Source organism: Ostrea edulis, chromosome 2 (assembly GCF_947568905.1).
Source record: "Ostrea edulis chromosome 2, xbOstEdul1.1, whole genome shotgun sequence".
NCBI lineage: Eukaryota > Metazoa > Mollusca > Bivalvia > Ostreida > Ostreidae > Ostrea > Ostrea edulis.
This window is the reverse complement of record NC_079165.1, coordinates 51,784,584-51,806,683: the sequence shown is the minus strand read 5'-3', so window position 1 is coordinate 51,806,683 and position 22,100 is coordinate 51,784,584. Positions and strand designations below refer to the sequence as shown.

The 22,100-nt window shown below is 36.0% G+C and overlaps 1 protein-coding gene across 12 annotated transcripts in view; it reads left to right on the top strand.

Moving 5' to 3' along the window:
* Window positions 1–22,100, top strand: part of LOC125682093 (elongation factor Ts-like) — a 214,259-nt gene that overhangs the window by 64,247 nt on the left and 127,912 nt on the right. For 5 of the 12 annotated variants that reach the window (XM_048922499.2, XM_048922498.2, XM_056154431.1 and 2 more), the window contains 2 exons: window positions 12,732–12,864; window positions 20,820–20,948. The exons of 1 other annotated variant lie outside the window; for it this stretch is intronic. Coding sequence is in view for 6 of the 11 variants with exons in the window: in XM_056154431.1 (XP_056010406.1) it covers window positions 20,892–20,948 (57 nt within the window). In the remaining 5 variants the exon portion in view is untranslated. The remainder of the gene's footprint in view (window positions 1–12,731; window positions 12,865–20,819; window positions 20,949–22,100) is intronic. 6 more of the 12 variants (XM_056154426.1, XM_048922496.2, XM_048922495.2 and 3 more) reach the window with 2 other exon arrangements.

Below are 22,100 nucleotides of genomic sequence, written 5' to 3'. Positions count from 1 at the left end.
TGTTTTGTTCTTTTTATTTTGCTGTTGCTGTTGTTTTCATTTAGGTCATATCTGAAAGACCCGCGATTCTCATTTCTAAATGTTGAGGGTTTCCGTATCATTACATGTTTAGGTTGTACATGTAGATCATGACCTGGTTATGAAGCGAACGCACGTATCATTTTCCAGGGAGGGAGGGGGTATGGAAGTTGGCTTCTTAAAAATACTTGAGCAGCTAAAAAAAAAGAGAAGTTTTTTGCTGATCTTCAAAATTCTAAAATCCTGATTTGGGGGATGGGTGTAGGAGGAGACGGGAGCATTGGAGTATTCTATTATGATTTACTCTAACAAATGAATATCCCAGACTTCGTTTTCTTAGGTTGTAAGAGTGTGGGGTAGGTTAGAAGGGTTTGACACTAAGGCACGTCCGACCGACCGAGTCTACTAAATGATAGGTCCGGTCGGGTAAAATGTCGATATACTAGTCCGACTGGTCGTGTTGAAAAAATAAACAAGAAACTTTATTTTAAACCATAAGATATCTTATTTTCAACTTATAACCATTTTTCATTGTTGACACATGTGCGGGAATGTCTCGACTTCTCGTCCTCAAGGAAGGATGTTCTGAGAAAAAAAAAGGAGTAGGTTGGGAAGAAACAAAGTAGGGCTTATGAAAAAGAAATTTTAAAAAAGCGGTTAAGGTCATTTTATTCTAACAAAAGACTAAAGAATTTCCGTGCCGAGTAGAATTTAAAGAAACAGTAAATGCGTTTGAAAATAAAAGCATCAAATTGAATGACAAGACTAAAGATGTTTTTGAGACAATTAAGTACGTTTGTCATTTGAATTGAGTACTTAAATATGGAGAAACCATCAGGGTTTCTTTTCTCTGGAAAGTTTGTCAGGGCTAGTGGATGTAAGGTCAGGTCTAGTAAATATCATTTGAAGTAGCCCGACTGGTCTAGTACTCAAGAAAGTAAATGTCAAACCCTGGTTAGGGTCTTCTACCATGAGTGCTTTAAATGTTTTCTGTTTTCACTTGCTTCATTTTCTTAAATTGTGGAGGAGGTCTTTTACTATTACTGCTCAGTACTTCGCTAAAGAATTCTCATCCATAAATCTTAAGCTTAAATTATTACCATGCATTCTCTACTATTGCTAAAAATAGTTGGGGGGGGGGGGGGTAGACAGTCACCCAATAAGCTTTAATTTGCATTACAAAAGGGGGGGGGGGGGGGCAGCCTGCCCTACCATTGACCTACCGCGTCCTAAAAATGAAAATATGATAAATGTTGAACATAACACTATAAATTATAACATGTTTCTTTTGTTTCAAGCACCAATAGCAGAAAGTTCCAAGTACAATGTGCACTTTTTAAGGGTAATTCATTTTTTATGTCGGACAACAACACCTGCGAGACTCCTTACCCCCTTCCGAACCCCCGTTCCAACTATTTGAATTTAGTTTTTTTAAATCAGGCGTCAATCTCTTATAATGATTTTTTAAGTCAAAACATGGACAATCAAAGCATATGATTTTCAGAGATATGTATCGAGATATGAATAGACTGGAAACATTATCTTGATAAATGTCGAAGTGAAAGGTGAAGATAGCGAACAGTGATCAATCTTACAACTCCTATAAGCAATACAAAATAGAGAGTTGGGCAAACACGGACCCCTGGATATACATGTACCAGAGGTGGGATCATGTTCCTAGGATTTCATTATGATTTCATTTTGTAAAGCATATAATTTTCATATGAATATTTTCAAAGATACATGCACTACTAGATCCAGGAATTGCGGTTACGGGGGACGCAACTTTATGAGGCTGTGGGCCGCCTTGAGGCCCCCAGTGGGTCCAGGGCAAAGCCCTGGTGGGGACCAAGGGGGCGAAGCCCCCGGAAGTTCCTGGATTTTATAGGGCTTGAAATGTCTCCTATTTAGTCATTTGTACTATTTTCTATCATTTTTAATAGGGTAAAATTAATAAAACGAAGCACATTTTAAAGGTTTTTTGGGGAAAAGTGAAGTTCTCCCAATAAAGTAATTCCAGAAATTAAAAGATTTTGTCAATTAATTCTCTGGGAGTGGAAGGAATTATTGCTTCTTTTATCGTTTAGTACATTTTTCTAAACAAGAGACCACGATTTACCTTAAATTTGAAAATTTTAAGGGGGGGGAGGGGGGGGGGGGGGCGGCGCCGGCTTGGGCCCCCCCCCCCTTAAACCCACCACTGGATACACATGAATTCATACTATTTAAACATCTTGAGATTTTACATATACGTAGTTGTACTCATGTATATCATCTGGTGTGTAATTTCAGCCAAATGGTCTCGAATGAATTGTGAATATTTTAACCACATATATCCATAACCAAACAAACAAACATTAAAAAAAAATTGCCCTAGTCATCAGGTGAGTCTGAAGGTAGTACTATATTTAGCTAAACCTTTGTAAAGACAAACGCCAAGGACAAGACCCACCCTGCTTCTCAAAAGTGACTTACGGTAATTCCCCAGACCACTTCAGATAACGTTAGAAACGTTATTGACGATTCACGAACGATATCACACATTCAACGAACCTGATGGCATTTTGGTGAAATTTGTAGACCATATTAGGACTGATTGTTTGAAAGCAAACAACAAAAATTTAGAATTAAAAAACAACATATGAATCGCAATAATACAAACAAGCCGGTTTTATACAAGACAACACTCGGGAGAGAAAATGCTTAATAGTTATATACATCGCGAAGTCGTAAACCCTCCATACACATTGCGTTATGACACACAGTCGTTCAGTAATTCCCGTGAGATTTCTGCAAATATTACAGATTATGATGTTAAATCGTGTTGCCAACTTTCAGTGTATCTATTGTAGGCCGAATCCATAATAAATGTGCATATACATGTACAATGTATGTGCATATCTCTGTTGTGTCTAATGATTTCAGAGTGTTCAATTTAGATCATACGCTGACAGATTTGTCACATATTTAGGCCCTATCTCTAGGCCTAGGTGTCGTACGTTTGACGTTTGTGTTCTTGTACGTACAGTATGGATCATGGGTATTGTAATGTAATTTTCTTTTATCTAAAACACTTTTCTGGCCGGACATGACCTTTACTGATGTTTTGATTAAAACTACTTGGAATGTACGCGGTAGTTACATGTTGTTAACACTCGTGAACATCACATGGCTGTACATAATCGTATTGTTAAAAACTAGCAGGAACTAAAAATTACCAAGTGGGCGAGGAATACAGAATTCGGGTGTTTTAAAATATTCGAATTTCCCAAAATTTGTAACTTGATCATAGGTTAGCATTCTCTGAATGAGCGTTAAAAATCATCTATGTACATCACTTTGTTCCAACATAATTTTATTTTTTCATCTATAATTGTGACATCATGTCAGTGTTCATGTGACGTAGGCTATGGATTTAGTAAGCTCCATAGTAAAGTTAGGATTTTTCTAACTCCAAGCCTGATCCCTAAAGCTTACGGCAATCAATGAAAGTGGTTTTTAGCTCTTTGAAGCTTTAATGTTTTAAACTGTTTTTCAAAAACCACCCTGTAATATTTCTTGAAATGGTAATTTAGTAATGTAAATGATGAATGAAACATGTTTGCAGAGATAGGAATTTTAAACACCATTTTCCAATATGCGTTTTTACAAGGTTTTTAACCTAGAGGGGGTCATTGGGCTCTCAAATTATCCGATACCCTATCTACTTCTTATGTCAAATGATTGCTTGAGTGTAAAGGTAAAACATGTTGAAATGTTTAAAAAAGCTGAAGGATTTTGAAAACACAATTTTCCGGATATGGTAGGCTATGATTAGTCAAAATTTGACTACTATATGTGTATTTTCATCACCTTGAAACCAAGAACATGGTTCAGTAGATGAAAAATTATTGAAAACAGTCAAATGCAATACATTTTCTTCAATTCATATGAAAGAAACATATTTCTATCGTTTAAATAAAGACAGTGCCTTAAAATGTATGTATATTAACACTGCTTGTTTTAAAGTGATTTGTTCTATTTTTAGAAGGGGCTGTACTCTGGGAAAGGCCGCTAAACATATTTTTCTTCGGGAATTTGGTCAATATACATCCTTGACAAAATACATGCAAATTTTGATAGAAATCTGTAGGGTTTTCAATACTAAGATGTGGTATGGGGAATTACCTTATTAATAATGTCAATGCAATAAAACGACGTCAAAGCAATAAAACAACATCATTGCTCATATATAGTTACTGTCTTTGATTACCTGTAAAATATTAACGACACTGAATATATCTTTAATATTTTTAGGGAATGATGCCCATGGTGTATATTCATTTAACATCAAAAAATAATTTTCGAAAAAAATTCACACCAGGGGGGTTTTTGCTTGGAACGGCTCACATGTACTTGCTGGTGCATGTTTATCAGACTTCAAATCCTGATGAAATTCAAGATACATGTTGCTTTTGAAATCCATAGGCCAAAGGTCAAGGTCATTATCACACTTAATACCTATTGCGGCCATTCAAAGCTTCATACTTTTAAACTATATTAAATACGTGCATTTTTTTACTTCATGAATGCAAGCGTGCATAATTTTCCTAACTGCAACTCGGCCATATGCATCTTTGATGTGTTTTAGTGATTTTCTGCTTATGAAAGGAAAGGTCTTTTGTTTTCAATTTTTTTTGTTCAATGAGCATTCAGAAGTTCTTTACCGTTTTCGCATTATTTAAACAAGTATTTTCAAGGGGCCAACCATGTAACTCCCTAATGGGAACGTTTAGTGAAAAAATTATAAGTACATTTTTGAAGAACATTATTCTAAACAACTTTTGTTCAATAATGGTATACAAAATATTTGTCCTTTTCAAGATGAAAAATAAAAAAATTATGGATTTGGCCCTTTAAACCCCAAATTGCGTAATATATGACCTAAATAATGATATGTTTAGATGAAGATGGTTAAGATGAACAGTTTCGCTTGTATGACTTATAACAAAATATATATAGCTCAGGAGATATACTTCAAAGACTTTAGATTCTTCTGGCTCCTTTATTGGAAAAGCCAGCCCCTTTTTCTTTATATCAAAGGAAAGGTCTTCTGTTTCCAAACATTTTTAGGTCACCTGAGTTTACCTGAGTAAACTCAGGTGACCTATTGCAACTGGTTGTCGTCGTGCGTTAACAATTGAACATTTTTAACTTCTTAATAATTACCATTCCAATTCTTCTCAAATTTGATATGAAACATCATTGGGACAAGGGGGGCATAAATTATAAATTTCAGGACTCCAGCACCCCTGGGGCCCTAGGAGTGGGGCAAAAACTGCCCAAAATTGACCAATTTTCAAAAATCTTCTTCTCAAGAACCACACACATGTAAGGAAAAATTAAATGCATAGTAATGTAGGACAGGAATGCCTCTACCAAAATTGTAAATTTCATGATCCACGGGGTAGGGGTTCTGATCCCAGGGCGAGGCCAAACTTATTATATAGTGTTTATGTGTAAAACACTTAAATAACATTTTCTTTAGTTCTATTGATACTAAATTGAAAGTAAATAGATATTTAAAAAGAAGAGGTAGTCCTTTACCAAAATTGTAAATTTAATGATCCCAGGGGTAAGAGTTTTGGTATCAGGGTGGGGCCAAAATGGTCAGTTATTAAGGAGGTATGCTACACCAGAGAAATTTGATGTAGATGAAAAGTGTAGGATATGTACAAAAATATTTTGAATTTGAAAATTTTCAAATTTACTTTATTTTGTCAAAAAATACAGTTTTAGTAGAAGGTAATTTGAAAAAAATTGAAAACCCCTGCTGGACTCGAACCTGCGACCTACAGTTCAGCAGTCGGTATTCTAACCTGCTGAGCTACTCGGCTAGGTATTTAAATGGAAAAGGAAAAGTCAAATATTGCTGATATCGATTTTGTCATCCATGTTTTTAAAGGAAATCAGCCATTATGACGATGTAGAGTACTACCTTAAATGTGTGAACAATAAACATTTTTAACTTCTTGATAACTAACATTCCAATTCTTTTCAAATTTGGTATGAAACATTTTTGGAACAAAGGGAACATACATTGTAAATTTCAGGATTCCTGCACCCCTCGGGCCTATGGGGCGGGGCAAAAACTTTCTAAAAATAACAAATTTTCAAAAATCTTCTTCTCAAGAACCACGCACATGTAAGAAAAACTAAATGTATAGTGATGTAGAGCAGGAAGGCCTCTACCAAAATTATAAATTTCATGATCCCCAGGGTAGGGGTTCTGACCCCAAGGTGGGGCCAAACTTGTTATCTAGTGTTTATGTGTAAAACACTTAAATAAGGCCAATTTTTTTTTAAATTGGTTTACGGATTTCAAAATTTTCAAATCCATTCAGAGGAGGTAAAAAAAAAAAAAGTTCAAATGACAAAATGTTAAGTAATAAAAATGAACTTGATTTGAGGTCAATGTTTTATTATCAACTTTAATATTCTCTTCACTGTCAACTTAAGACGGTGGTATATGGTGACTATATTGTGCACCATATGGCAACAATGCTGTTTCCTTCAAAAATGTTATTTGATTATTAAATTAACTTTTTATCATTATCAAATGTCCATTGTTTACCGTTTAGTTATGTAAATCCCAATATAAAAGAACCACATCGTTTTTCCATTCAAAAGATGGCATACATGACGTGTATAGGGACGCACTAATCACTTGAAGTACTAAAATCCTGACTGACCTTACCAAGCTTATATTTTGTCTAAAAATTTACTTTTTAAGTTTTAAAGTCTTATTTATGAAGTCAAGTAAAGTTATAAATAAAATTCATGAACCCTATAAACATTTATTAAAAAATTCTGAATTTTATATAGGTCAGATCAATTTATTGTTGGTAGTCAACAAATTTTATACAGTGAATGAATTCAATAATGTTAAATATGTTTTCAACCTCCTTCAATATATGAAGAATTACACATTATAATTATGAAGAATATTTCTTTAAAATTCATTAATAAGAATTTAAAAGTGTTTCTTGGCAAAATGTATGCATGGTAAGGTCAGGTAGGGTTATACTTGTTTAGGTGATTAGTGTAACCCAACATATGTCATGGATGCCATCTGAAAAGAAGTGTTTGTTTTTTTTGGGGATTTACATATCTAAATGGTATGCAATGTATAAAAAGCTAATTAGAAGTTAGTTTCATAAACAGATAACTTATTGGAAGCAAAAAGCATTGTTACTAAGGTGCAGAATAATTGTTAGCACCGGCTGAAGTTGACTGATATTCCACACATGACACATGAATATTATGGACTGTCCCGAGATTTCAACGATCGATGGAGGCATCTGTCCAGATATCCAGTCCAGTGGAATCTATTTTCTTTTCTTTCTTTTTATGCCCCCCTTTGAAAAAGAGGGGGCATATTGTTTTGCACCTGTCGGTTGGTCGGTCGGTCGGTCGGTCTGTAGACCATGTGTTGTCCGCTCAATATCTTGAGAACCATTCACTTGATGATAATGATATTTCATATGTGGGTTAGTTATGAGTAGAAGAGGATCCCATTGTTTTTCAGGTCAAAAGGTCAAGGGTCAATCTACTCTGGACATAGGAATATAATGTCCGCTCAATATCTTGAGAACCCTTTGCTTGAAAGACATCAAACTTGGCACACTGGTACATCCTAAGGAGTAGATGACCCCTATTGATTTTGAGGTCATTTGGTCAAAGGTCAAGGGTCCAACTGGGCCTAGGAATATACTGACCATTCAATGTCTAGAGAACCCTTTGCTTGACAGACATCAAACTTGGTACGCCAGTACATCTTCAGAAGAAGATAACCCCCATTGATTTTGAGGTCACATGGTCAAAGGTCAAGGGTCAAACTGGACATAGGAATATACTGTCCGTTAAATATCTCGAGAACCCTTTGCTTGACAGACATCAAACTTGATACACTGTTACATCTTCAAGAGAAGATGACCCCTATTGATTTTTAGGTCACATGGTCAAAGGTCAAGGGTCAAACTTGACATGGGAATATACTGTCTGCTCAGTATCTTGAGAACCCTTTTCTTGACAGACATCAAACTTGGTACACTGATACAACTTCAGGAGAAGACGACCACTATTGATTTGAGGTCACATGGTCAAAGGTCAAGGGTCACACTAGACAGGAATATACTGTCCGTTCAATATTTTGAGAACCTTTGCTTAACAGACATCAAGCATGGTACACTGGTACATCTTCAGGAGAAAATTACCCCTATTTATTTTGAGGTCACATGTTTAAAGGTCAAGGGTCAAACTGGACATAGGAATATACTGTATGTTCAATATCTTGAGAACCCTTTGCTTGACAGACATTAAACTTGGTACACTGGTACATCTTCAGAAGAAGATGACACCTATTGATTTTGAGGTCGCGTGGTCAAAGGTCAAGGGTTAAACTGTACATAGGAATATACTGTCCGCTCAATATCTTGAGAACCCTTTGCTTGACAGACATCAAACTTGGTACACTGGTACATCGTCAGGAGAAGATGACTACTAATTATTTTAAGGTCACATGGTCAAAAGTCAAGGGTGAAATTGGACATAGGAATATACTGTCTGTTCAATATCTTGAGAACCCTTCGCTTGACAGACATCAAACTTGGTACACTGGTACATCTTCAGGAGTTGATGACCCGTATTGATTTTTAGGTCACATGGTCAATCCACTCTTGACATAGGAAGATATAGTCTGCTCAATATTTTGAATTGATGATACTACTCTCAATTAAATGATGTGTGTGTGTATAACCCTTTTCAATTTTGCACCATGGGGGGCATATGTGTTTTACAAAGATCTCGTTTTTTTTTTGGTTTGATTATTTTTTTTTCTGAAAAGGAAAAATTACAGCGTCGGAAATATAAAAAGGAGTGAAAAACCATTCCCCCCCCCCCCCCCCCCCCCCCCCCAACATCCCAAAAATTCAGTGCGGCGGATCCCTAAACCAACTCAATAAAAAAAAAAAGGCCTAACATTTTTATTCCCCCCTTCAAAGAAGAGGGGCATATTGGTTAACACCTGTAGGTCGGTCGGTTGTCCGGTAGACCACATGTTGTCCACTCAATATCTTGAGAACCATTCACTTGATGATAATGATATTTCATATGTGGGTTGGTTATGAGTAGAAAAGGACCCCTATTATTCTTCAGGTCAAAAGGTCAATGGTCAATCTACTCTGAACATAGGAATATAATGTCCGCTCAATAACTTGAGAATCCATTGCTTGAAAACATCAAACTTGGCACACTGGTACATCCTAAGGAGTAGATGACCCCTATTGATTTTGAGGTCATATGGACAAAGGTCAAGGGTCCAACTGGGCATAGGAATATACTGACCATTCAATGTCTAGAGAACCCTTTGCTTGACAGACATCAAACTTGGTACACTGATACGTCTTCAGGAGAAGATGACCCCTATTGATTTGAAGTCAAAGGTCAAGCATCAAACTGGACATTGGAATATACTGTCCGCTCAATATCTTGAGAACCCTTGGCTTGACAGGCATCAAACTTGACACAGTGGTACATCCTAAGGAGTAGATGACCCCTATTGATTTTGAAGTCATATGGTCAAAGGTCAAGGGTCAAACTAGATATGGGAATATACTGTCTGCTCAGTATCTTAAGAACCCTTTGCTTGATAGACATCAAACTTAGTACACTGGTACATCTTCAGGAGAAGATGACCCGTATTGATTTTGAGGTCAAAAGTCAATAGTTGAACTGGACATAGTAAGATATTGTCTCCTATATTTTAAGAATTATTTGCTTGATTTACACCAAACTTGGTACACTGGTACAGCAAAAGGAGTAGACGACCCGTTTTGATTTTTAGGTCACATGGTCAATTCACTCTTGACATAAGAAGATATTGTCTGCTCAATATTTTGAATTGATGATACTACTATGAATTAAATGATGTGTGTGTATAACTCTTTTCAATTTTGCACCATTTTGGGGGGGGGGGGGGGGGCATATGTGTTTTACAAACATCTCTTGTCTTTAGTGCTTTTGATACTAAATTGAAACTAAATGGATAGAGCAGGTAGTCTTTTACCAAAATTGTAAATTTGATTTTCCCCAGAGTAAGGGTTTTGACCCCAGGGTGGGGCCAAACTTAGTATATATAGTATTTATGTGTAATTTTATTGATACTATATCAAATCTAAATCAGGGACTGACACTAATTTTAATACCAACCTGTCCCTTCGGACAAGTTAACATGAAATTTAGGTTGTCCGAATGGAAAATGTACTTGTCCGAAACTTGTCGCTTTTCACGATCTTTTACCCCACTAAAATACTTTGCCAACGATAATTGTTGGGCCATGTCTGCTGTCAGACGGTCTTCAACTTATAAACTAATAAAGATTATGATGTAGAAATGATGCCCGATCTGAATGACACTCATTTCTGGCATCAAGCTGACATGTCATTTCTTACGTCGTAATATGTTTTATTTAAGACTATAATGGATCAAATAATCAGAGAATATTCCCCTTAAATTCTTTATAATAAATTATTATTTGATAACCTATTGATAATTTTTCATTTTGGACATGTTTTTCGTAAAAATTATTGAATTTTAACTTCGGAAAAAGTGTTCTATATCTGTTTGTTCACTTCCAAGAATCACGCGACAATAGAGACATCTGATTGGCGCGATTAAAATACACTGTGAAGCTGATTGGTCGATATTAATGAACAATCTAAATTTAGATCAGGGAAAACCAGAAAAACGCCATATTGATTATCAGATTATTTCTATCGACGAGATGTACTTCAAAAACTTTAAGGACTCTTTTCACGTAGAATTTATTAAAATTTCACGGATACCCTTCATTTATTTTTGGTTGTCCCATCGGACAGGTAAACTACAGAACTTAGTTGTCCGACCACCGTTTTAAGTTGTCCCGGACAATCGGACAGCCGTTAGTGTCAGTCCCTGATCTAAATGCATATTTAGGAATAGCAGAAAAGGATGTACAAAAAATGGTGAATTTCACAACCCAGGGGTATGACTTTAGGATGAGTCCAAAGTAGTCATATATTTTGATGTTTTAATGTTAATACACCTATTATTTAAAGCCTTTCATCAGTGTATGCACTTTTGAGGGCATTTAAGTTTTAAGAACACATCTTGTTATATTTTGTTGCTGAACATTAGAATTTAGCTTAGATATTCAGAACAGGAAACGAGCCTCCGTGGCCGAGTGGTTAGAGCATCGCGCTCAAAATCACACGGGCTCTCACCTCTGTCGGCGCCGGTTCAAATCCTGCTCGCGCCGGTAAGTGAGAAAGTTCCCCAGTTTACTTTCGGAAGGTCGGTGGTCTCTTCCCAGGTGCATTGTATCTGGGTTCTCTCTTCCACCAACAAAAACTGGGCACCACCATATAACTGAAAAATTGTTGAGTGTGGTGGAAAACTTCAAAAATCAAATCAAATCAGAACAGGAAATTTTTTCTAGATTTCATAGCCCATGGAAGTAGTGATACTTTTTCACTAGTATTCAGGTGACCGATAAGGCCTCTGGGCCTTTTGTTGAAGGAAACAGCATTGTTGCCAAAGTGCACAATAGTCGCTATATACCACCGTTTGAAGTTGACTATGAAGAGAATATTAAAATTGATAATAAAACATTGACCTCAAATCAAGTTCACTTTTATTACTTAACATTTTTGTCATTTGAACTTTAAAATTGTTTTATTTTTTTTACCTCCTTCGAACGGATTTGAAAATTTTGAAATCCGTAAACCAATTTAAAAAAGAATATTGGCCTAAGTATTCAGAAATTCTCTACCATTTTCGAGTTATTTAGATAAATATTTGATAGGGGCCAAAGCTATAGCTCCCTAATGGGAGCATTTAGTGAAAAAATGAAGAGTGCATTTTAAGAAGAACATTATTTTGAAGAAGTTTTGTTCAATAATGCTTTAATTGCAAAATATTTGTTCTTTTTAAGATATAAGAGATCAAATGATTATAGTTTTGGTCCCTTATTACATAACATATGATGTAAATAATGATATGTCTAGATGGTGATCATTAAGATGAACAGTTTTGCTTCTATGACTATATACTTAAAAGATTTTAGACTCTTCTGATCCCCTTATTTGAAGGACCAGCCCCTTTTTCTTATATTAAAGGAAGGGTCTTGTGTTTTCAAACATTTTTTGTTCAATATGTATTCAGAAATTCTTTACCATTTTCGAGTTATTAAAATCATATTTTTTAGGGGCTTACCCAGTAACTCCCAAATGGGAGTGTTTATCGAAATAGTGAAAAGTGAAAATTATTAAGAACATGCATTATTGTAAAAAACTTTCGTTCAATAAAGCTTATCAAAATATTTTTTGTTTTCAAGATAGGAGTAAAAAGATTGACCCCTTTTGGCCCTTTGAATCCCTAATTACGTAACATTTGACCAAAACAATGATATGTGTAAATAGTGATTGTCATGATGAACATTTTATGTTCGACGACTGTTCACAAAATGTTATGGATTAGAAGATATTTGATTGAGACTTTGAACATCTCTAAACCCCATTTTAGCTCACCTGAGCCAAAGGCTGAAGTGAGCTTTTCTGATCAAAATTTGTCCGTTGTCTGTCGGTGGCGGCGGTGTCGTCGTTGTTCTAAACTTTTCACATTTTCATCTTTTCCAGAACCACTGGGTCAATTTCAACCAAACTTGGCCAGAAGCATCCTTGGGTGAACAGCTTTAAAGTTTGTTCAAATGAAGGGCCATGCCCCGGCCCCCCTTCAAAGGGGAGATAATTACAAAAATGCCAAATTAGGGTAGGGTCATTTTAAAATTTTCTTCTTAAGAACCACTGGGCCACAGGAGCTGACATTTACATGAATGCTTCCGGACATAGTGCAGATTTAAGTTTGTTCAAATCATGGCCCCTGGGGGAGGATGGGGCCACAATAGGGATAAAATTTTTACATATTAGAAATAAATAAGGGAAATCTGTAAAAGTCTTCTTGTCAAGAACCAATGAGCCAGAAGAGCTGATATTTACATAAAAGCTTCCTGACATAGTGCAGATTCAAGTTTGTTCAAATCATGGGCCCCGGAGTAGGTTGGGGCCACAATAGGGGATCAAAGTTTTACATAGAAATATATAGGGAAAATCTTTAAAAATCTTCTCAAGAACCACTGAGCCAGAAGAGCTAAGATTTATTTGAAGGCTTCCTGACATAGTGCAAATTTAAGTTTGTTCAAATCATGCCCCCAGGGGGTAGGTTGGGGTCACACTAGGGGATCAAAGTTTTACATGGGAATAGATAGAGAAAATCTTTAAAAATCTTCTTCTCAAGAACCAATGGGCCAGAAGAGCTGACATTTACATGAAAGCTTCCTGACATAGTGCAGATTCAAGTTTGGTCAAAGCAAGGCCCCTTGGGGTAGGTTGGGGCCACAATAGGGGATGAAAGTTTTACATAGAAATATATAGGGAAAATCTTTAAAAGTCTTCTCAAGAACCAATGGGCCAGAACTGACATTTACATGAAAGCTTTCTGACTTAGTGCAGATTCAGGTTTGTAAAAATCATGGCCTCCAGGGATAGGTTGGGGACTAAGGTTTTACAAACATTATGGAAAGTCTTCTTATGGACCAAGGTGACTCAGGTGAGCGATGTGGCCCAAGGGCCTCTTGTTAAGAACAGCAGGACCAGGTTTACTTAGGTGTGCATTTTGGCTCATGAGACCCTTGGGATTTTATTCATGTGATCCATATTACTGATGAGAATCCATTTAGGACCTATCAAAATATTTTGGAATTTGAAATAATGAATTCGAAAACTATTTGGATGAACAAGAGAGAAAAGTGTCTGTGAGTTTGTGGATATGAAAGACAAAAGTAAAATCACCCTCAAGAAGTGTTAGAATTCACCAGTTATTTCAAAGTATGGATGTATATTTAACACAAATTTCAGAAATGGTTATATCAAACTGTCAAATTCGATATATCGGTTTATAAAATCGTTAATATCAAGTCAGTATATATAATTCGTGATAACGAATTGCAGAACTAGTAAGAATATAATAAATAGTTTAAAATTATAGATTTTTGAATGTATTAATTTAGATTTTAATTCATTAAAACAATTTAGTGCAATCAATTAAAGCGATTAGTTAATCCATACTAGACATAAAAGCAGTTTTGTGATACATGTAGTTGGATGAAGATGTGCAAGAATCGGTTATTTTTTATAAAAAAAATTGGCAATTTCTTGTAACAATTTGAGAATTCATTATCTCGAATTTAACTTATTTTAATTTTGAAATCCATTATTTCGAACATTTTTTAAAAATGAATTTGGGGGAAAAACTTTTTTCACAATCTCCCCTTCGCAGTAGTGTATAATTAACTACTTGACAGGAAGGCATCCCCTATTTACAATGTATTCCCAAAATCTACCACATGCACATCTTTGATGATCTTAGAATCTCATCAAAACCGGAATAGATGGTGTGATGTCAAAATTATTGATTTTTGTGGTCTTGAATACAAAAGAGTTCCACATCATGGCAGCCTCTATAGATGGCAGGAATTTCAATTTTTAACGTTTTAAAATTAGTACTGAAGCTTATCTAGGCCGTATATCAAAAGAATACTATGACAAATCTTTATCATATAATTAATCCTATCATTTATCATGTAAAAATTTTTTGGGTTGCCTTTCCGTTTAATGGCATCACATAAGTATGATAACAAGATTATTTTGGTAAAAATACACAACTATTCTGTAATTCTCTAAAATAGAAGGGTGAGTCAATAAGTAACCAGCCTAACTTATTTCTGGTTGAAAACCAGCACTTTTGCATAGAACACTCCAGTTATTGCATGTACTTTTCTTGGGTAAAAAGTCTAACATAATAACGCCTTTTGCGTCCCAAAATACTGTGGCCATCACCTTGCCAGCAGATGGTTGTGTCTTGAACTTCTTTGGCCTTGGGGACCCAGGCCCTATCCACTGATGACTCGGAGCTTTATTCTCTGGCTCATAATAATGAACCCAAGTCTCATTTACAGTCACCAGATGCAAAAGAAAATCATCTTTTGACCTAAAACACTTCAACAAGGTGCTGCATACTTATGCTCTGGTTGCCATTTGCTCATCGCTAAAGGATTTGGGGACCTAACGGGCTGTTAGCTTGTGCATACTTAAACGATCATGTAAGATTGTTGAAACGCTACCATGTGAAATGCCTAATGCCTGTGCTATTTCTTCCACCTGTATACCAGATCCTGAACTTTCTTACACATTTCTTCGTCAGTGGCATCCAGTGGGTCCCCAGACCTGGCTTCATCTTCTAAAGACGTTTTACCGCATTTGAATTCCCCTACCCAGAATTTAATCTGAGCATAAGATGGTGCAGAAGACCCATAAACATCGGCTAATTCGCCGTGTACTTCCTTGCCTGTTTTACCTGTTGAATACAAGTACTGAATTATAGCACGGTACTCAACTTTAGATGAAAAGCATGCCTTTGCATCACTAGCCATGTTTGACATTCAATGTCTTATTCAGGGTTCAAAATTACCTCATGTCCGTAAGTTCGAGACAAGTAAAAAACGTGTCGGACTAGTAAACTCTCTATATCACTAGTCCGTACGGACTAGTGAAAATCCGGAAATCAATCTTGAATTGGATAAGATTTTAACAAGATTTGTCTGAGTCTCTTAGATGTTTGAACTTATATGGTCGATTACCTGCATGGTTAAGTGTTTGCATGACAATGACATCCTGATCTTCCAAACACATGGAGTGCATTCGAGACAACCGTTCTTTGCACGAGCACATATTCCTGTCGATTCCGAATGCCAAGTACACATCACGAGAACAGGTTCGAGGTGCAAGAACTGCAAGTAGTGTGGTCGAAGAACATGCACGTTTGTGCGCACATGTTCTTGTCATTCGCGACTCTAACACAGGAGTTTGTAACACTATTATAGCTCATGGCTTGGTCAATCGAGTGAATTTTATTGACTTTGTTGATTTCGAGCTCCTGTGACTCTAAAAACTGAGCACGAAAACAACGGGAATGTCGATCTGGACGTTTATAAAAGGATTAACTCAGAGGTTAACTGTATGCTTCTGAAGATCTTGAATGCAAAATAAAGTATTGTGGTCTTTTTCTTCTGAAGGTGTCAGAAACTGAATTGCTTGCAACTCTGATGTGTTTGGTTTGATTAATACTATTGAATAAAATGAAGATCATTTAATATGATATACTGGACGGACTAGTGAAATGCTTTGCAGACTAGTAAACATCAATAGTCACTAGTCCGCTTGAAAAAGTTAATTTTGCACCCTGTTATTAAAGAATGACTCGATACGTGTACAATTTTGTACCCAGGAATAAAACATGTATTGAAACAAGGCATGAAAATCGTGACCATTTCGGTCAATTGGAAATGGGATAGGCTGGTTACTTATTGACTCACCCTCATATATTATTTTCTTTAGCAAACTATTGGGGTGTGTGTGTGCTTGATGATGTCCACAGCCACCTGTGCGTATGTACGATTTAAATGACAAATTGAGTTCTAGTACATACGAACCTAGCTCTGGATATGTGACCAGGAGTAAGCATCCCCTGTCGACCAGTCACTGATGCATCTATCAGGTAGCAAGAGATGATGTTAGTTGTATAGGACAATTAATTCATGTAAAATATCCAGGTCTACCCAAACAGCATATACAATCACATAAATCTAGGCATTGGAAGGGGTTACCCTCTTCTCAAAACGAATAGGACTTGGTCACCTTCCTTACTTTTCTTGAGTAAAATAGTCAGCCCCTGTGTCCAGTTCGCATAAGCTCAGAGTTCTTGAAAGGTGTCGGTAATGTCGGATTATCCGATAAAAGTAGTAAATATCCGACACAAGTTACTTAATTATCGGCCCTGATGGCCGATAAAAGATCGGGATCGAAGTCCGTTTTTTACCGGGGAAAATGGCGGCCATGTGGCCCATAAATTTTCAAACCGATGCTAAATCCGGCAAGACATTGAAACATAAACGTGAGGAATCTGTTGTGAGAACTACGAGGAGAAAAGAAACCGGGAATCTGGGAGACAATAGCTTTTGTTTGATGCGGTTTTACCTATTGCTAGGTGACACCATCTGCTCAAAGTCGCGAGACCAACTACACCCGGGCCAAAGTGAGAGAGAGTAATTTAAACGATTGCAGACGAAGATGAGAAAGAATTTGAGAGGAATACACAGGATGGAGAGAAAAGTGGAGGGTGAGAGAGAAGTGGAGGGTGAGAGAGAAGTGGAGGATGGGACAGAAGTGGAGGATGAGAGAGAAATGGAGCAAAAAAGTGACTCAGTGAATTGAGGAAGATTCAGAGTGTGAGGAAGATGCGAAAGGGTATGAAAGGAGAATTTATGAACGTATAGCTGAGATGGAGATTGAATACAATAACACATGTAGTTGATTATAAATAAAATTTATAAAAACTTCAAAAGCAATGCATTTTTTTTTGGACTGACAAAATTTTGTTTGGGCTGACACTATTTCTAACAGTATCGGACCAAATGTCTGACACTTCAAAAGAAATTTCAAGAACTCTGTAAGCTAGGTTGCCTTCTTCTAATTTCCCTTCTTCATAAACTTGTGCATGTCCAACTGGCAGATGTACACAGGTGGGGACCATTACAACTCAGCCTTAGACAATGGATTTTGAGTGAGAAATTAAAAGATATTATAGAAATTCAAACCATAAAAATCTTAAAAACTGGAAATCTCTCTCTCTCTCTCTCTCTCTCTCTCTCTCTCTCTCTCTCTCTCTCATAGAAGCATGCATTCAGAAATATGACAATTATATCTTTCCAGACTTGCAACAAAATTTATGATTGATTACATATGCATAAAGTAAAAATATATATGCGTAATGGTATTCTACAGCACGTTTATCTTGGAATTTCTTTGAACTGATAGAAATATTTTGAAATATCGAGGTAATGATATTATAATGGAATATTCTAAATTTCGTCGGAAAACATACTTCATTTGAGAATATTTCTTTTATAAGCGAAATAGATATTCTAACTTTGAAAATAAATTCAACTTATATACGTTTAATTATAACTATTGGATTCTGGAAAGAGAGAGGGAGGAGAGAGAGACTCCTTGTAAGAACGTTCTCAAAAATTTGCAATCGAAGGATCTGTAGAATTGTGACGTAACAATCAACGACACGTCGCATTGGCTCTCAACTTCAAAACTTTGCACTCTAAATCGTGCTTTTAAAGAGGCTCGCACCAGACATTTGGAGTATATAATGTCAATTTTTTGGGAAGTGTATTTTTAATTTCTATGTTTAAAAAGAATTAAAAAATTGAAAAGAAAAACTGGGGTTGCAATGCTTATTGAGCTACAGTGTTCTAACATGACCTTTTTGCACTTAGAATTTATTCAATTAAACTTGATTTGTCTGTTGGTGTCAACACAATATAAGCAACAGAAATCAATCATTACATAAAATAGATACATAATCATTTCTTTTAACAATACAGATAAAAACTTTTTTAATACAAGTAATGGAAATAAATATTGACCTTTTTGCACTTGATATATGAAAAAATTCATGATATCAAAGAACTCGAGCCAAGAACACCCTGTAATGGCCTGCGCTCGGGGTGAGATCTAAAGTGTCTTTTATCAATTTTTTCTGTCTTTTGATTTCTATCTATGCTACTTACTCAAATCACATGTCACTTTAATTTTAGGAAATTTGAATTAAAAGTCAAACCCATACATGCACATGTACTCTATTTTTCTGGAATTTCACCCCCTATTTGTAACTTTGAGACAATATTTCATCTATTGCGTATGCCTTGCTGGAAGATTTCTTTCAATTTAATGAAAATTAGTCTCAAAAGATATTTTTTCCAATGAAAAAAACTATCAGCAAGGTTTACACTGCTGTAGAAAACTAATGTTTTTTTAAATATTGCGTAAAAGGAATTTGATGTTGTCTGTACATCTGATATCAATATGTGTATAAGGGAAAGACTTGATTACTGGTGCCAATTGTGTTGTTTCGTAAAATTTGATACATTACGAAATTTCCATTTTACAGCAAGTATTACCATGCACACATATTTTCTATAAAAATTTTGAACCACAAGTCAGCCCTTCGTTAAATGCTGTCATTAGTAACTGATAGCACCATAGGTATAGGGACCGGTATACTAGAAGTGTTTTATTATATGGTACCAGTTCATGAACATTAATCACCCTTCGTACACGTCAGTATAAAATTTTGTATTCTATTTACAACATACGAAAGGATATATTTATAAAACTGAAAGTGGTATGCATGATGGTGATGGTAAACAAGATCATGATTCGATATCAATATAATATCGTCGATATCCACAAGATGGAGAATGTCAACAGTCGTTGTTCGATATCATTATAGGAAAGAATATCTAACAAAAAATTACACACATGATCATTATCATCAATAAGATCATGTTTAGATATCGATATGATGTCATCAATATTGACGATATTGACAAGATGATTCGATATCAACAGGAAGGAATCCATGGGGATCCAGGTTAGAATAGGTCCTCAGTACCCTTTGCTTGTCGTAAGAGGCAATTAAATGGGGCGGTCCTTCGGATGAGACCGTAAAAACCGAAGTCTCGTGTCACAGCAGGTGTGGCACGATAAAGATTCCTCCCTGCTCAATGGCCATAAGCGCTGAGCATAGGCCTAAATTTTGCAGCCCTTCATCGGCAGTGGTGACGTCTCCATATGAGTGAAATATTCTCGAGAGGGACGTTAAACAATATTCAATCAATCAATCAACAGGAAGAATTCACTAATTATAAGGCTAACAGTGGCATGCATGATTCAGATGATAAGTCATCATGATAATGATTCTATATCGATGAGACAGGAAACCTGAACATTCTAAATCAGATATTGATACAAAATCGTTAATATTGACAATTAAGACAGAAAACCTCAACAATCATGATCAATACGATATTGATTATACAAACCCTTAGGATAACAGTCTTAGTACAATACCCGGTATTGTTGAAATAATCAATATCCTATTGATATTGTTTCATTATTGATTATTGTCTACATCATGTCTTGGACATAACTCTTAAATTTTGATAGACCAATATTTAAATAACCTGTAAATCTCTTTTGAATGAGAAAAATAGACTGATAATTGACATCATAAGTACATACTTCAAAAACTTGGAATGTAAGATTATTTTTTGTGCTAAAACAAGTTAACACCATTTTTTAAATGGGAGGACGTTTGGGAAACATCTGTAGTGGTCCCTGTTACAATTAGAACTAGTTGCTTTAGCAATGCATGCAGTTTCTTGAAAAGGCTCTTTCTTTTTTCTGCACTGAGTCAAAGTAGGTAAAGTTTTTTAATTTGAAGATTTTGGTAGTTACATGAGTAGAACATTGAAATTTGATAATGTGGAATCAGTAGATATTGTGGGGACTTTATTTTCGTGTATTTCGAGCCTTATATAAGGAAATATACATTTTATATAATGTTTTGATTTACAGAAACCATATCTTCCAAAAGTACATCCCAACGAAACTGTAAAATCCGGATAATCCATGAAGATTGGTCCCAATGAATTTAAATGATTCCACAGTAATTTGCAATGAGAATTGGATATGTCAGTGAAGATATCTCATTCCTAATTAATTTAAGTTTATGTTCATTTGATTTTTGTTTCTCAGGCAGAAAAATGGTTGAAAGAGCAAGCACAAAAAGAAGGGTGGGCTAGAGCAGACAAATTACAGTCCCGTCCAATGTCACAAGGCCTTCTAGGGTTAATACAGTCCAGAACAGGGGCCACAATGATTGAGGTATGAACCAAACCTATAGAAGCTGCTGTATAAAGTACCTGTACAAGTCTACAAAGACATGAAAAAGACTCTAAATCTGATGTGATGAATCTATCATTTCATTCTTCCATCGCTTTATACTTTATGATTGTTCTGCACTGGGACCTCATTAAGGAGGAATACTACACCAGAGAAATTTGATGTGAATGAAAAGTGGAGGATATATGTAAGACTCTATAAAGTGCGATGGTCTCTCCAAAGTGTGATGGTCACGCCAAAGTGCGATGGTCTGCGCCAAAGTGCGATGGTTTGTTAACGTTACGGATGCCAAAGTGCGATGGTCACACCAAAATCCGATGGTGCGGGGTTCAGTAACGTTTGGGACGTCATGTCATTGTGACGTCATTCTTAACGTCTTTCAAAATGAAACCACAATGTCAGTTTGCCCCAACAAAGGTTCTTTCTGCTGCAATGCTGACAGCAATTTCTTCAGGATGTATTGGAGGAAGGCACGGGTGATTAAGATTGACATGGACGACAGCAACAGTAAGGTTTACACTATTGAGGATTGTGAGAATTGCAAAGTACATTTGTTGTCGAACTATTTACTTCGCCCAACCATTCTTTAATTCATGACCATTTATTACTTGTGATGTACACATGATAAATTCCTGGGGGTATGCTATAATGCAAAACATTCTATATGATTTCGCATTGGAAAATTTTGTGTTTAATAACATGACAACTAAATGGTAATGAAATAAGTTCTTATTCTTATATTTTGTGCATGGATTTTGCAGTGATATTTTGGTGAAACAACACTTGGTTGGTACAGTCTGTACCAAAACACTTGTGTCATTTACAGACCAACAGACTTCAGCGTGTCACTCCATCACACTTCGGCGCATTAATGTGCACCATCCGACTTTATCCTGTCGACACCATTGCTTTATGGTGCATTTTCGTCTCACACCATTGTACTTTGGCGTGTCAGACCATTGCACTTTGGCGCATGAGTGTAGACCATCACACTTTGGCATGTCACACCATCAGGATTTGGCGCAGACCATCGCACTTTGGCATGACCATTGCACTTTGGAGTCTTATCGCACTTTGGAGTCCTACATAATTATATACAACAGTATTTTGAAATTGAAAACTTTGAAATTTACT